This window comes from Hyaena hyaena, unplaced genomic scaffold, assembly GCF_003009895.1.
Source record: "Hyaena hyaena isolate Hyena2069 unplaced genomic scaffold, ASM300989v1 scaffold_38, whole genome shotgun sequence".
Classification (NCBI taxonomy): Eukaryota; Metazoa; Chordata; class Mammalia; order Carnivora; family Hyaenidae; genus Hyaena; species Hyaena hyaena.
The window spans coordinates 2720911-2736415 of NW_024080670.1; the positions used below are offsets into that span (position 1 = coordinate 2720911).

Below are 15505 nucleotides of genomic sequence, written 5' to 3' on the forward strand. Positions count from 1 at the left end.
AGCCCAGCCTTGTTCAGAATGTCAGCAAGGAGTCACCCCCCCACCCCCTCCCCCGCCTGATTTTCCTTCCTGTTAATTTCAGTAGAAACTATTTGCTCGGAAGAAGCCCAGCTGTCCTTGGCATTTTCATCCCTGGAAACAAGGAGTGGGACCCACCACCTGACCCCACGGAAGCATATCTGTCTGGGGGACCCAGCCTTTAACGTAAACAGGGTCTGACGCAAACCAGCAGCCGGCACATCCGGGGTGCAGTAAGACACACCCGAGTTGTCCAACAGCCTCTCTTCCAAGCTCCTGACTGTTCGGGGTTCCCAAAGAAACTAGAAGGGAAAAAAAAAAAAACCCAAAAATGTCTGCACGTGACATGTCACATGATAAAATTTAGTCTTTATTTTCTATTCAGTACGTCAGTTCCAGGTCTTGTCTGCATCTCACACCGGGTAAGGGAGGCTGGGCCGGGGTTGACCGTGGCCTCCCTCTGCGGGTGACAAAGCAGGAACAGCAGTCCAGAGGGGGCCCCACGTGCCAAGGGTGCGGCGTCACTGGAAACAGGGAAGCTCTCCGTCTCCGCCGGACCAGACGCCCATGGGGCCCTGAGAGAGAGGTCGCTCGGCCCCAATGCAAGAGCACGCACTAAAACGTTAAGCCTTAACTTGGCATTTTTCCAAGGCTACCTGCGACCCCACAGAAGGCCCTCTCGAGTCACCAAGACGCTCGTCGACACGATACATATCAACACGCTGCCCATCGTTCTCGCACGTCTGCGGCCGCGTACGCAGATGGGACCGCACACCGATTCCTGCCGGCCGGAATCCGCCTCACTGCCCCGCGGCCAGGGCGGCCTGGCCTGCTGCTGCCACACAGGTGTCGTCAGCTGACCCCCAGGACCCGCCAGTCCACAGGGCTCGGATCTGCAACTGTGGCTGCGTGTGACCACGCACCTGACAACAGAAATGCCTAGTGTTTTGGTTAAGTGTTTCTGATAAAGGACTAGACAGTTACTCTGTTTGTGTCCTTTCCCGTGTTTTAAAATGAGCTACGTCCCATATGTATTTATCTATTACCTAAGACTCGCAGGTAAAAACATTATAAAAGAGAGACACCTCTTTGAAAACTCCAGCATTTCTGGCAGACGATACTTAGCGCTTCTTTGGCAGAATCTGCGAGCTGGCCGTTCCATGGCCCGTGTCGTCCACGGAGCCCGAGCCCGCCCTTCGGATCCCAAATGGTTGTCCGTAGTCAAGGGAGAGGCGGGCCCCCACGTGCCCGGTAGCAGATGAACATTTCGCCACGGGAACCAAGGGCTCAAGGTCACAGCCGGCACTCGCTCTGATCTCACTCCGGTGAGGACATGTGGCTGGGGACAAATCTGGTTCAGGAGCCGAAGTGGGCACAAGGAAGGCTGGGCTCGACCCTGAATGACGGCAAAGGGATGGATTCCACGGCGGCCGAGAAAGGGACACGGGGAGGCCACTTGTCACAGGCGGCCGCAGAGTCCCAGGGCGGAGACCCCGCACCACAGGCAGACAGGCCACCTGGCTGCACAGGCTCGGCGTGCGGGCCCACGCCGTCGCCGGACACCGTGCCTGAAGGTGTCATCGATTTTAACTGCAAAAACTTCAAGCCAGTAAGCGCTCTCTGTGCAAAGGAACCGACCAGAAGATTCTGAGCGGGTGCAAACCAAAAGCTCCCCGGACTGCAGAGCGGGCCCGGGAACTCCCTGAGTTACAGCAGCAGCTTCTGAGGTGTGGGTGCTGGGCGGGGGGTGGGGGGTCCTCATGCTCACGACTGTTTGCAAGGCACTTCCGTCAAGGTCAGCACGTTGGGGGAGGGATTTTAAAGGGTCGCCTTCCGCCGCAGCTGACAGATGGATCGCTGTCGGGTCCAAAATGACAAGTGCAGCATCTTTTCACAGCTCACCTCTGAGAAGCTTCTAGATCCCCAAAGGCTACACAGGTACAAATGTGCAAACCCCAAAGGGGCCTCCAAAGTGCTTCTGGAAGGGCAAGTGCGGAGCTCCCGGGGGGCTGTGAGCCCTCCTGGATGAGACGTCAGTGAAAATCCAGCCGTGACTGCACAGTCTTGCAGCCCTTGTCGGAGTAGATTTTCTCGCCTTTGGGGAAAAACGTCATTTCATCTGCCACACTGGTGACCACGTGCTCATCCACGGTGGCCCCGCGGGCCCTCATCTCTGCGCGGACGCACATCTTCACGTGCCGGTACTCCAGGGGCAGGAAGGGGACAAAGTAATCAATGAGGTTCCGGTCTATCAGTCCGCTGCGCCACAGGCCACCTGCGATGCAAGACACAGCAGGGCCTCCTGTCACGCGCTGTCACCTGGCCAGGCTCACACCACTCTCACGGGGCCTGTGTCGGTCCCGATCCATGGCACGTCCCGCGCGTCTTCACCCATCGAGAATCTCTTGGGGTCAAGCGCGCAACAGGCCTGGGAGAGCTGGTGGGCGAGCCCTGCTAACGGCTTCTATCACAGGACACCGGAGACGAAGTCCCTGCTTCAGGGAGGCCTCGGGGGCCCGCGGGTTCAGGGGCTGCAGGTGGGCTCAAGGAAAGAGGGGGCGCTGCGGGCCGGGGTGCAGGGCGCCTGGGAGACTCACTGTGTTTGTTGTTGAAGACTCCGACAGACAGCACGGGCTCCAGGTCCTTGAGCTGGATGTCCTCCCTCCTCCTTCCCGCCCGCCAGAAGTCAAGGGCGGTCTTCGTTATGAGGTCCCCGCCGGCGTTGCTGAACACGCCAAAGAACAGAGTGAGGGCACTGGTGGGGATTCCGTGTCTAATCAAGAAACACATATGCTCTGCGGTTTACTTTTTTTTTTTTTTTATGTTTTTTATTTGACACAGAGACAGAGCACAAGTCAGGGGGAAGGGGCAGAGAGAGAGAGAGAGAGAGAGACAGAGAATTGGAAGCAGGCTTCAGGCACAGAGTCCGACTTGGGGCTCAAACCCACGAACCTTGAGATCATGACCTGAGCCGAAGTCGGATGCTCAACCGACGGAGCCCCCGGGGTTCTGAGGTTTATTCTTAACGGAGGAATATTTACTAAGTGCTCCTAGACAAAGGAAAAGTAAGTGTCTGCCTTCAAGGAGCTTGGAATCTGCTTTTCCAGAACTTAACTTATTTGAGAGAGTGCACACACAGGTGGGGAAGTGAGTGGGGGGGGGAGAAAGGGGAGAGGGGAAGGAGAAGTGGGGGAGAGAGAGAGGGGGAGAGAGAGGGAGGGAGAGAGAATCCCAAGCAGGCTCCACGCTGTCAGCCCAGAGCCGGATGCGGGGCTCAAACCCACAAACCATGAGATCATGACCTGAGCTAAAATCAGAGGAGTCAGATGCTTAACCGACTGAGCCCCCCAGGCGCCCCAGTGCTGGGTGCAGGTAATGAAGGTGCCCGTTATCAGCAATCATTTCATTTTCCGCACCCCACCTGCCATGCGGACAGGAGCAACCCCAAAAGTAACAGAAGTCAGCAGTTCCCTTTGGCCGAGCACCTTCGTCCCCGGGGAACCGAATGCCGCCGCTTGCCAGGGCCTCCCTCCTTCTGGCACCAGGAGAATGAATAGCTTGCGAGGCCCTCACAGAAATCACCGCCCACTGACCTGAGAAAGATAAAAATGGCCTTCCGGTAAGACACGCCGTCGACCTGCTCGTAGTAGTCTAGAAACGGCTTGATTGCGTCAATGACCCCAGGGTGCAGTTTGTCCATCTCGTCAAAGATGAACACGGAGCTGGCGCACGCGCTCACGTTACCCCGGATCCATCCCTGTAACTGGTCCTAGACGAGCCATGAAAGAAACAGAGGCTCAGAGGCCGTGCCCAGAGGAGCGGAGGCATAGCCCTGTCCCTCCTGCTCTGAGCCCAGAAGCATCAGAGCCCTCTGGGGTTTGACAAAGGTCTCAGAAACTGCATCCCAACCTCTGCTCACCGGGCAACAGCTTTTCCTTGATCTATAAAAAGTGGAGACTGGCAGATGGGTGCTAACATGCAAAGCAGTTTTCTTTTCCCCCTAACTCAAATGATGTGCCGAATGTGACTTTTAAAAAAAATTTTTTTTAATGTTTATTATTTACTTTTGAGAGAGAGAGAGAGAGGGAGGGAGACATAGGATCCAAAGCAGGCTCCAGGCTCCAAGCTGTCAGCAGAGAGCCGGAGGCGGTGCTCGAACCCACGAGCCATGAGATCATGACCTGAGCCGAAGTTGGACGCTTAACCGACTGAGCGACCCAGGCACCCCCGAATGTGACTTTTTAAAAGTACAAAAGGAGATGCATGAGGACTCATCGGCTCACTGTTAATCAACCCATAATTTCAACTCACTGTGGACTGAACTCTCAAGTTAATTTTGCCAGACACACCGGGGAGGAAGTCACTGCACTGGGGTGGGCACGGTGCCCCAAACCAATGCCTCCTGTCGCCGCGGTGAACAAAGGCAGTGACACTTCCCAGAAAGCATGGGTACAAGATACCCCAGCAACCAGCCCTCAGCCCCCAAATCACGCAAGGCTCCGGCGCACCCTCCCCCGATCCCTGTTATTTCTAGAGATACAGCTCTCTGCGAAAGGATTCGGAAAACAAAAAATCACTCTTTCCTTTTTAGTAATCTACCCCGCCTCACGGTTTTGGCGGGGCGGACACCCACTTTCGATTCCTTGTCCAGATCAGTTTCTGTTTCTTATTTAGGCCCCCACCCAACAGCAAGACGATCAGTCTTTGCAAGGACGGCATTCATTTAAACGAGAACCCAACTAGGCAACTGCATATCCCTTAAATGCAGAAAGAGTATCTCAGGAGGACAAGGCTCAGTCCTCCGAGGCTTTCACGGGAGGAAAGAAAGCAACAGTAGGGATTCGGAGGGGACCACAAAGGGAACAGAAGCCAGAGGGGGGACATTCCTCTAGTCTACACCGCTGCACATGGAGTGCTGCATCGTGGGGGAGGTTTAACTGAGGCTGTGTCCCAACAAATCCCCTGCCACTCCTCTGCTTCACCAAGGGCTGGGACGGGAATGCTGGACATGCCCTCTCACTGCAGAAGAGTTTCCTAAGGCCAGAAAGACCTGAAGGAGCAAGGTCCCTCTCCTCTCTAGGCTCCGTCTTTTAATGTTAATCACATCCTCTGTCCCACTGTATTATTCTGGAACCCAGTGAGAAAGGAAAAAAAAAAAAAGGAAAAAAAAAAAAAACTCCGCCCACAGCAAAGGGTTACAGGGCGGGCGGGGCCCTGGGGCTGCGCAAAGCCTATGGAAGCATCAGAGGCAGGAGTTAGTGAAGGTCACCCAGACCCGAGTGGCCGGTGGCCGGGGTTACAGGAGTCTCTTGCCTGGTACAGTTTTATGTGCTGCTCGTGAGGGAAGTGCAGCGTCGAGACAAACAGGTGGACAAAGTGACTCTTCAGGCCTTTTGAGTGAAGATTTTCAGCCACAATCTGGCTGACATAATTCTTGCCGGTGCCAGCCCAGCCGTGTAAGGAAAGAGTCAGCGGTTTCTTGGGGTTTTTATTGTTCTTGAAGCCAGTCAGCGCCTTGACAATCACCTCTGTGGCCAGATGCTGCCCAAACAGCTTCTCCTCTAATTCCAGCTTGAGGGCTACAGCAGCCAGCCGGAGAAGAGAGAGAAAGATACACATTAAACAGGCCCCAGAGAAGCAGCGCCTGCCCCAGCTGGCCAAGGCGGGAGGCACCTCCTAGCGAGCGGTCCGGCAGGGCGTCTGCCAAGGCCCCAGGGCGGGCCCAGCGGCACAAGCTCGGGCCGCCGAGTCCCACGATGCCACTTCCAAGGAAACGCACTAGACGGAAGTCCCGCTTAACGCTCCAGGGTCTGACAAGGAAGCTAAGCGCGTTCGTCCATCCAAGGTTTAGCCCCCTCTCGGCCGCGCTGCACTCTAGTCCCCAGCTCCCCCTGCGGGAGCGCTAGAAACCCCAGGGCCACAGGTGGGCTTTCCGCGCGGCCGCGGCACCTCTGAAAGCGACTTAACGGGGCTGACGCGGCGCCACGGGCTGGGCACGCCGCTTTCAGCTTCTTTCCTGGACTCCCGGGGGATCCGAGGCGTGTAAGAAGGAACTTAAGGCAGAGCCCTCCCGCGGTGTGCGGACTGTGTCTCAGAAGGCGCGGCTTGCGGCGCTGGAGTCCGGAGCGAGGCCCCGTCCGTCCGTCCGTCCGTCCTCCCTCCCGCCCCAGCCTGGGGTGAGCGCCGCGCCCCTCGCGGGGCCGCCCCGCCCTACCGGACGCGTTGAGCCGCTGCTCCTCGCGGCAGCACTCGGCGAAGCGGCAGTACACGTCCCTGTAGGACAGGTAGCCGGTGAGGGCGGTGGCGGCCCCGAGGGCGATGCCCACGCTGATGGGCTCGATCGCCGCCACCACGTGGGCCGCCAGCAGCGGCCCCAGCGCCGCGGCACAGCCGAGCCGCGCCGCCCGCGGCATCGTCCCGCTCACAGCCCACCGACCCCGGCCCCGCGCTCCCAGGCCGCGACACCGCGGCCGGACTTCCGGCTTGCGTCACTTCCGCCCCGCAGGCCCGCCCATCCCTCGGGACGGCCATATTGGCGCTGTGCCGCCATCTTTGTGCGTGGCGCGAGAGGCGGCCGGCGACTGGGCTTTCAGGAGCCCGTCGCGCGCTTCTTCTCGTCTCGAGCCCGCGCCTTTGGCCTTGCCATCCCTTCCCCTGCAGCTGTCATGAGCGTCCCCCGTGTCTGCCTACCACCTGCCTTCCTGAAACAGCTGCTCTGAGCCCTGGAGGCCCCGGCCGGGATGCACAAACTAGGAGCCCGGTCTGTCACTCCGCAGGCGGCGGGGAAGACAGCGGTGAAGGAGAGGGAGCCGGCCCTGGCCTTCTCCAGTCTCCAGGCTATGGGGCAGGAGCCCATCCCGGGCGGTGGGAGACGCGCAAGGGCCGTGAAGCGGGAAAGCTTCTGTCTAACCTGGGATTGAAAGGCGGTAGTTAGCCCAGCAACAAGTGAGGAGTGGGACGTTCGCACAGAACAGACACTGCGGTTTGGAGAACTATTTCACGTGGTGGAGGCTGGTGACCATGACAGGGCAGAGCCAGGTGGAGACTGGAATGGGAAGACCTGCAGGTGCTATGAGGAGTTTGACCTCTAGTCTGCAGGGGCATAGGGAGCCACGCAGGGTTTTACAGGAGGAGCAGCACGGTCAGCACAGAGATCACCGTGGCTCTTGGGTTCAGTGAGGACTTTGGTCCAGGTAACCTTGGCCCAGACTTTGCTAAAGTGGGTTGAGTTTACCCATCCGCCAACCTGTCAACAAATATTTAACGAACACTGGCTCTGTGTCAGATTCCGTGCCATATGCTGGCGATACAGCAGGTACCAGGCGGACAGAGTCCCTGCCCTCCCAGAGCTCTCCGCCTAGGTGGGGGACACAGAGGGGCAACAGATGGTTACAGCCCTTGAGGTCAGTGCTGTGATGTGGGACACACAGAGGGGGCACCTCACCCAGTCTGCAGGTTGGGGAAGGCTCTCCTCCAGGTCTCTGTTTTGACCTGAACAATGAGTAAAATTGCTGCAGGGCTGGATTCCACTGAATACATCAGAAGAGCAAAGTAGCAATATTGTCTTAAATGTTGATACAGTAGACAGGAAATTGGGTCTTTTGCAACCACTTAAACTTATGATGAACATTTGCAATGTCAATCTAAAAATGCACAGGGGCACCTGGGTGGCTCAGTCAGTTACACCTCCAACCTCGGTTCAGGTCATGATCTCACGGTTCATGGGTTGGAGCCCCGCATTGGGCTCTGTGCTGACAGTCTGTTTCAGATTCTGTGTCTCCCCCTCTCTGACCCTCCCCTGCTCACGCTGTCTGTCTGTCTCTCTCTCTCAGAAATAAATAAAACATTAAAAAAGTATTTTAAATAAATAAATAAAAATGCACAAAAGAGGTGTGTGAGCAAAACACATGTGAAGACCCCAACCTGAAATCCTATCCTGCTTAGGAGGCATTGACTCTTCATCCTTATGTTGACTCTGCATTTACTAGGAGTTGGTGCCTTCCTTCTGGATTGGCAACTGCTAGGAAGTCTTACGTGTGGATCCGGAGCTCGGTTCTCTGGCCAGATGGCTTCCTTCCTCTCTACCATCAGCCTCTTGGTTGCCACATCTTCCCCGTCTCCCCGCTCTACAATCCTGAACGGCCCTGGGGCTCCATTCCAGATCCATTCTCTCTCCATCCTCTCTCCCTGGGTGAGAGGCCCCAACTTTCTCCCCCGAGACCCTGCCTCTGGCTGCACACTGCACATCTCCACTTGGCTGCTCACCAGGCATCTCCCCATCTGTAAGTCAGACAGCAGCCTTGATTGTTTCCCCCAAACGTGTCCCTCCCCCATGGCCCCTAGCTCAGGAAGTGGACCCACCTTCCACCAGCCGCTTAGACCCAGAGCTAGTGGTTGTCCTGGATTCTTTCCTCCCCCAGACTCCACTTCTAATCCATCAGGGGGTTGCTGACCCCAAACCCGTCCAAAGCTCTCCAGTCGCCTCCAGCACCTGGACCACCCCCAGCCCGGCCTCCATCACGGGTGACCACAGCAGCCCCCCGGGCAGTCCCCTGCATCTGCACCTGAGCCCCCTGACTCATATTCCCCACGAGAGACAGGACCATCTCACTCCCGATTCAACACACTCCCCTGGAGACAGGTGGCGTTTTCACAACAAACGGGATCCTGTCACTTCCTCATTCAACCTGTCAATGGCTTCCAAAAACCCTTAAGAAAAAACATCTACTCTTTTTATTCTGACCTCAGGGCCCTACATGAGGTGCCTCTGCCTTCCTCTCAGACCGTCACCTCCCACATACTTTTATTCTCAAGCCCCCAGCCCCTTCTGTCTCCCAAGCACCCTGTTCTCTCCGCCGGGGTTCTTGCTTCAGAGCGTCACTTGGCTGAGAACTTTCAGGCCTCAGCTTGAAGCCCACCTGCACTTCCACCCACCCCCCCCCCCACAGGCACCTACTCTCCCTGTCACCCTGTTTGTGTCCCTGTCTTGTCAACTCTCCCACTGGCCTGAGACCTCCAGGAGGGAACTCGTCTGTCGTGCTCTGTTCCTCTAATGCTTGGAACTGTGCCCCATATACAGTAGGAGCTCAACAAACATGTTTATTTTTTTTAATTTTTAATGTTTTTTTATTTATTTCTGAGAGAGAGAGAGAGAAACAGCATGAGCAGGGGAGGGTCAGAGAGAGAGAGGGAGACACAGAATCTGAAACAGGCTCCAGGCTCTGAGCTGTCAGCACAGAGCCCGACGTGGGGCTCGAACCCACAAACCGTGAGCTCATGATCTGAGCCGAAGTCGGACGCTTAACCGACGGAGCCACCGAGGCGCCCCCAAGAAAATTTAAAATTTTTTAATAAAACAATTTATGTATTTCAAGTTGACAAACATTTCCTATAATTTACAGTATCTTATTAGGATATATTGCCTTAGGGGCGCCTGGGTGGCTTAGTCGGTTAAGCGTCCGACTTTCGCTTAGGTCATGATCTCGCGGTTCGTGGGTTCGAGCCCTGCATCGGACTCTGTGCTGACGGCAAGCTCAGAGCCTGGAGCCTGTTTCAGAGTCTGTGACTCCCGCTCTCTCTGACCCTCCCCTGCTCACGCTGTCTCTCTCTCTCTCTCTCTCTCCTAGAAATAAATAAAAAACATTAAAAAAAATTTTTTAAATAAAAAAAAAAAGGATACTTTGCCTTAGAATGGGAACTTCCAAGACTCTGAAGTCTGCAGGACTTATCTAGAAACTTTGCTGCTATGGAAAATGCAGACTGTTTAAGTCAGATCAGGGGCAAGGTAGTGGAGGCCTATGTTTCTTTTATATTAATTACTGTAACACGGGCCTTCCACGGCTGAGGGAGTTTCCTATTTTCTTTAGACACCATTAAGCACCAAAGCTCTCATAGGAAAACTTTGATGGTACGCAAATCCTGCCATTTTGCTGTCACTACTATTCCTTTTATATTCATTTCTGTTACAAACCTTTCAAAGGGGAGTGCTTCTGGGTATTCAGATCCACATTCCATCTTCAGGCTGTATGGTCGGTTTTCATAAATTGTCCAGGCCTGTGGGGGCTGACGGCTTCTGTCACTGTCACTGGAAGCCTGGTGCCTTCCTCACCCTCCCCCCATCCCCTGGCCCTCACGCTATATTATTCTCTTTACTCTATCACCGCTCTGTTGGAGCATTGCTTACAGTGTTTAAATTGTTAATCAAAAACCTTCAAAGCCACTAGCTTGACTCCTCAAGGCTGTCATAAATCCAAAGAGCAACAAGAGAAGTCTTGGAAGGGCGATTCAGCTGCAGACAGGACTCAGCCCTCTGGTGTCCCGGCTGGAAGATTTTCAGGACCAGAGACAGCACCACCACTCCCCTCTCCCCCTTCATCCACACCTGTTTCCCGGAAGCATGGGATTTGACTGTAAGGAGGGAAGTCCCCACCTGGTAGACTGGGAAACTGCCCAAGGCTGGGGAGACCTGGGGAGGGAAGCTCTAGAGGGTGCTAGTGAGCTACTGGTCTCAAGACTCCACTATCTGTGCAGATTTTGACTCTGTCACATACTCACTACCCTCTGCGACCTTCAGAAGGTCACAAAAACAATGACAACAAAAAAAGTTCAAAAGCCTAGGTTATGTAAAATGCCGGGGCGCCTGGGGGGCTCGGTCGGTTAAGCGCTGGACTTCGACTCAGGTCATGATCTCATGGCTCGTGGGTTTGAGCCCGGCAGTCGGGCTCTGTGCTGACAGCTCGGAGTCTGGAGCCTGCTTTGGATCCTGTCTCTCTCTCTCTCTCTCTCTCTCTCTCTGCCCCTTCCCCGCTCATGCTCTGTCTCTGTCTCTCTTTCTCTCTCTCAAAATAAAAATAGACATTAGAAAAACAATTTTTTATGCCAATTCTTTACGTTAAGCCCTGTTCTCATCCAAGTCTTATCAGTGTCTCTATTATACAGAGGTGCTCTCCTGGGGTCCCCATTGTTGGGTGTTCTCTTGTTTGTTATTTTGCATACAATGATGTCCAGTTTGTTTCTATGAAATCTTACAGCTATATAATATTACATGGGCTTTTAAACAGCTTTGTTGAGCTCAAGGTGAGGTACGACCAAGTGCACATATTCAAAGTGTACAATGTGATACGTTTTAACATATGTTTCCGCCCACAAAACCATCGCCACCATCCAGACAGGGAACATCACCCCCAAAAGATCCCTCTTGTCATTTTGTCATCATTCCCTCGCATCTCCCCCCACATGCCCCCTCCCTCCCCTATCTGCCACGGATTTGCTTTCTATCTCTGTAGATTAGTATGCTTTTTATAGAATATTGCATGTTTTATTTTTTTTAATGTTTTTTATTTATTTCTGAGAGAGAGCGAGAGAGACAGCGTGAGCAGGGGAGGGTCAGAGAGAGAGGGAGACACAGAATCTGAAACTGGCTCCAGGCTCTGAGCTGGCAGCACAGAGCCCGACGTGGGACTCGAGCCCACGTTCATGAGATCATGACCTGAGTCGAAGTCGGATGCCCAACCGACTGAGCCTCCCAGGTGCCCCAGAATGTTGCATGTTTTAGAAATGACATTATATATTATTTTATGCGTTGCATGCTCACTAAACTTCTGGGCTCTGGGTGCATTAAGTCATCATCTAATTTAATGCTAAAGCAACGCTATGAAGCATCAGTGGAAATCTCCATTTTACAGGTAAAGAAACTGAGATCCAGGGAGGTTAGCTAATGTGCCCAGGGAGCTCACTCCAGGATGAGAAAGCGGTGGAGCCAGAACGGACCCTCGATCCCTTCCAAGGCTCCCCCTTTCCCCTACCGCCAAACTTTCAGCCACTGACCCGCCTCTCCCTCTCCTTCACCAAGCAGGAGACAAACTGCCTGGATTCAAAATCTGCCTCTGCCATGACCGTGTGTATGACCCTGGGCTGGTCACTCAACCTCTCGGGGCCCCAGGGTTCCTCATTTGTAGAATGTTTGTGACAGTAGTCTCTGCCTTATAGGGGTGCCCTGCTGGTCATGTGAGATGATGAGTGTCAGGGGCACTTTACTTAGGAGAGGGCTCGGGCAGGAAGGCAGACCACACGGCCATGGTGTAGGAGGTGAGAGACAGACGTGCAGTGCATCATGGGAAGCTGGGAGGTAGGAAGCGGGGCGTCGGTGTGGGAACCAAGACTTCTGGAGAGGTATCATCTCCTTGAACTCCCGGACCACTGTCGCCTGTTGTGCTCATGTTGGAAACGCACCCATCCATCTTCCAGGGCTCGAAGTCTTCCCGTGTGTTGGCCACGGCCCCTGTTCCTCCTTGGGATTCACGGTGAAACAGCAAAGACTTGGTGCCCCCCAGCATGGCTCCCATCCGCTTGGGGGAGCGGGGTGCATCCCAGTGATTACACTTTAGAGCCCTCAGTGCCAGGGCTGGGGTAAGTATTTTCCCATCTATAATCCCTTGAAGCTGTTTTCTTCCAACTTCTACCAGTGTCACCTGAGACGGACCAACCGCCCCATTGACAATTCTTTATAAACACAATGTTACTGGAAAACACCCCAAGGTATCACCGCTGCTGCTGTTGAAAACCTTCTGAAGAAGCTCTCTCTTCCTTGTGCTTAAACGTCCCACTCCAGCCCCTCACTATTGTTCCCTGAGTGCCACCTCCAGTCCCCCCTGTCGATCACAGATAGATGACCCGGGGGCCGGGCTTGGGAATGACTGGCCTGGCTCGGAAACCCAGCCACACCCCCGCGGGCTGTGTGTCCTCGGCAATCATTTATTTCGAGGCTCAGATGTTCGCTCATGAATTCTCGGCAGAACATGTTTAGCCCAAGGCTGGTTTCTTCTCCGCCTGGGACCCCCCACACCCCGCCCCCTTGACCTCCCAGTGGCTGTGGGCTCAACGGTTGCCAACTCAGTTGATAAGCAAAACCCAACATGCAAAGGAAATCTGCTGTCCGGACCGATCACACAGCAGAGGTCCAAACCCAGTGGTGGAGGAGGTGGTTAATGGATTGCATCCATATGGGTTTCCAACCAAAGGAAACACCAGAGCTGGATTAAGCAGCAGAAGGAGCTGGGTCATGAGGCCCGAGGACACCCACAGTACCTCACCTACCCAGCAGAGGGGCTGGGGGCCGAGGGCGGGCTTGAGTCAGGTCCGGAGCGCCCGGCTCTCCCGCCCCCTCTCTCCCATCACCTTCCCTTTGTGGATCTGCTCCATTCTCCGCACGGCACCTGGCCTTGTGTGTGCTGCTCCAGACACCCAGAGTCACCAGGCAGTCCCTGTCTTCTCCCGTGCTCCGCTCTCAGCCCTAATTCCAAATTCCCAGGGAGGGGATTTGATTGGCCCAGCCTGGGTCACGTGGCACCAATCCAATCAGCTGTGGCCGGGGTGGGGGCGGCATCCCCCCCCCCCATGAACCATGAATGAGGAAAGGGCCACTCCTAACAGAGGATCTGCCTCTAGTGTGGATCTCCCAGTCTCCTCCCACACGGTCCCATGCCCGCCATGTGGTTCCCACTCTGCCCAGCAGCCTGCTCAGCCCCATTCCAACACCTAGCTTCATTCATTCATTCACTCAACCAGAGGATTCTTTTTCTTTCTTTTTTTAAAAAATATTTATTTATTTTTGAGAGAGAGAGAGAGAAAGAGACAGAACACAAGATGGGGAGGGGCAGAGAGAGAGGGAGACGCAGAATCCAAAGCAGGTTCCAGCACAGAGCCCGATGCACAGAGCCCCATGCGGGGCTTGAACTCACAGACTGCAAGATCATGCCCTGAGCCAAAGTCGGACACTTACCTGAGCCACCCAGGGGCCCCCAGAGAATTTGTTTTCACTTAGTCTTTTGTTCTACTGACACCTGCAACAGGTTGGATAATGTCCACCTACAAGGGGGAGGAAAATGGCTTTACTCTGTTTACCATTCAAATGTTAATCTCATCCAGAGACAGCCTCTCAGACACACCCAGAGATAATGTTTAACCAGCTATATGGGCCCCTCATGACTTAATCAAACTAACACATAAATTAGCCATCATACCTTTCAAAAGAGACCAAGGGTGACCCTTCTCTCTGCACCCTTCAGGCCTGTGACCAGTGCTTTGCACACGGTGGAGAAGGAGGGGTGTCTTGTCAAGAACGGCAAAGGGGCTCAGCTCTTACCCTGCTTGCAAGTTCACATGCTGGCCTCCCCGTTTCACAGAGGCCGTCAAAGACACGAGCTTCCTGGGTCAGAGATGGGGACTTTACTACTCCCGGCACAGATGTCAATAAATATTTGTGAAATGAATGGGTGGTTGGGTGCTCTGCAGTCCTAAGCTGTATCCCCAGAAAACAGAAGTCACCCCTATCTAATGGGGGAGCAAGAGCCCCCCAAAGGCAGTTAAAGAGGTAAGGTAGAAGACAAGACTAATTAGGCAGTACCTGGTGAAGTTGAAGATTGCATGCTCTGCGGCCCCAGAATTCCACTTTTCAAGGCTTTATCACATTATGTCACATGAAGAAAAGGAAAGGATGAATACCTCCCACTGTGGAGAGAATGCTGGGCGAAGTGACTGGACCCAGGGCTCCACGGCTTCCCCGGGGTCTTCCCAACTGCCCATCATAGCACGGAGAGTGCAGAGCCCAGCCCTAGAGGGACTCACACATGCACACAGGGGACTCATTGGAGGATGTTGAGGCTCTATTTGTAATGTTACATATTGGAATCAAACCTAATTTTCCATCAGTAGGAAAATGGATAAGCAACCACTGTCTAGTCCCACAATGGAATGTTAAGTGGCAGACAAAAATGGAGGAACTTGAACTCTGTGTGTCAGTGTCTCTAAATCTCAGGAATAAGAGCTGAGCGAAAGGCACAGCACACCATTTATTTACAGATTAGAAATGCACATGTACCTCAACATCAAGTTTATTACAAAGCCATGGTAATCAAAACAGTATGGTACTGGCACAAAAATGGACACACAGAGCAATGGAACAAAATAGAAAACTACAATTATACAGTCAATCAATCTTTAACAAAGGAGGCAAGAATAAGCAATGGGATAAAGACAGTCTCTTCAACAAATGGTGTTGGGAAAACTGGACAGCGACATGCGGAAGAATGAAACTGGACCACTTTCTTAAACTGTACACAAAAATAAACTCAAAATGGATTAAGGACCTAAACGCGAGCCCTAAAACCATAAAAATCCTAGAAGAGAGCGCAGGCAGCAATTTCTCTGACATCAATCGTAGCAACACCTTTCTAGATGTCTCCCAAGGCAAGGGAAATGAAAGCAAAAATAAACTATTGGGACTACATCAAAATAAAACGTTGCTTTCTGCACAGCAAAGGAAACAATCGATAAAACTGAAAGACAGCCTGTGGAATGGGAGAAGATACTTGCAAATGATATGTCTGATGAAGGCTAGTGTCCAAAATATGTAAAGAACTGATTCAACTCAACATCCCAAAACCAAATAACCCAGTGAACAAAAATGGACAGAAGACATGAACAAGCA

The 15505-nt window shown here is 53.7% G+C and overlaps 1 protein-coding gene and 1 pseudogene across 4 annotated transcripts; both read right to left on the minus strand.

The window, feature by feature from the left end:
• Positions 1–367: 367 nt before the first annotated feature.
• TOR1B (torsin family 1 member B) lies at positions 368–6476 on the minus strand. 4 transcript variants are annotated; one of them, XR_005527935.1, is made up of 6 exons: positions 6233–6476; positions 5332–5597; positions 3612–3787; positions 2616–2791; positions 1104–2293; positions 368–941 (listed from the first exon to the last, which is right to left on the minus strand). XR_005527935.1 is itself a non-coding variant. In XM_039229662.1 (5 exons), the coding sequence occupies exons 1-5, from the start codon at positions 6429–6431 to the stop codon at positions 2052–2054; spliced, it is 1011 nt and encodes a 336-aa protein (XP_039085593.1). In that variant the 5' UTR covers positions 6432–6476; the 3' UTR covers positions 368–2051. The 4 variants fall into 4 exon arrangements, 2 of the variants coding, with proteins under 2 accessions (XP_039085593.1, XP_039085592.1); XM_039229662.1 differs by having other exon boundaries at positions 368–2293; positions 2616–2743; XM_039229661.1 differs by having other exon boundaries at positions 368–2293.
• Positions 6477–9829: 3353 nt separating this feature from the next.
• LOC120230075 lies at positions 9830–10926 on the minus strand (annotated as a pseudogene).
• Positions 10927–15505: the final 4579 nt, after the last annotated feature.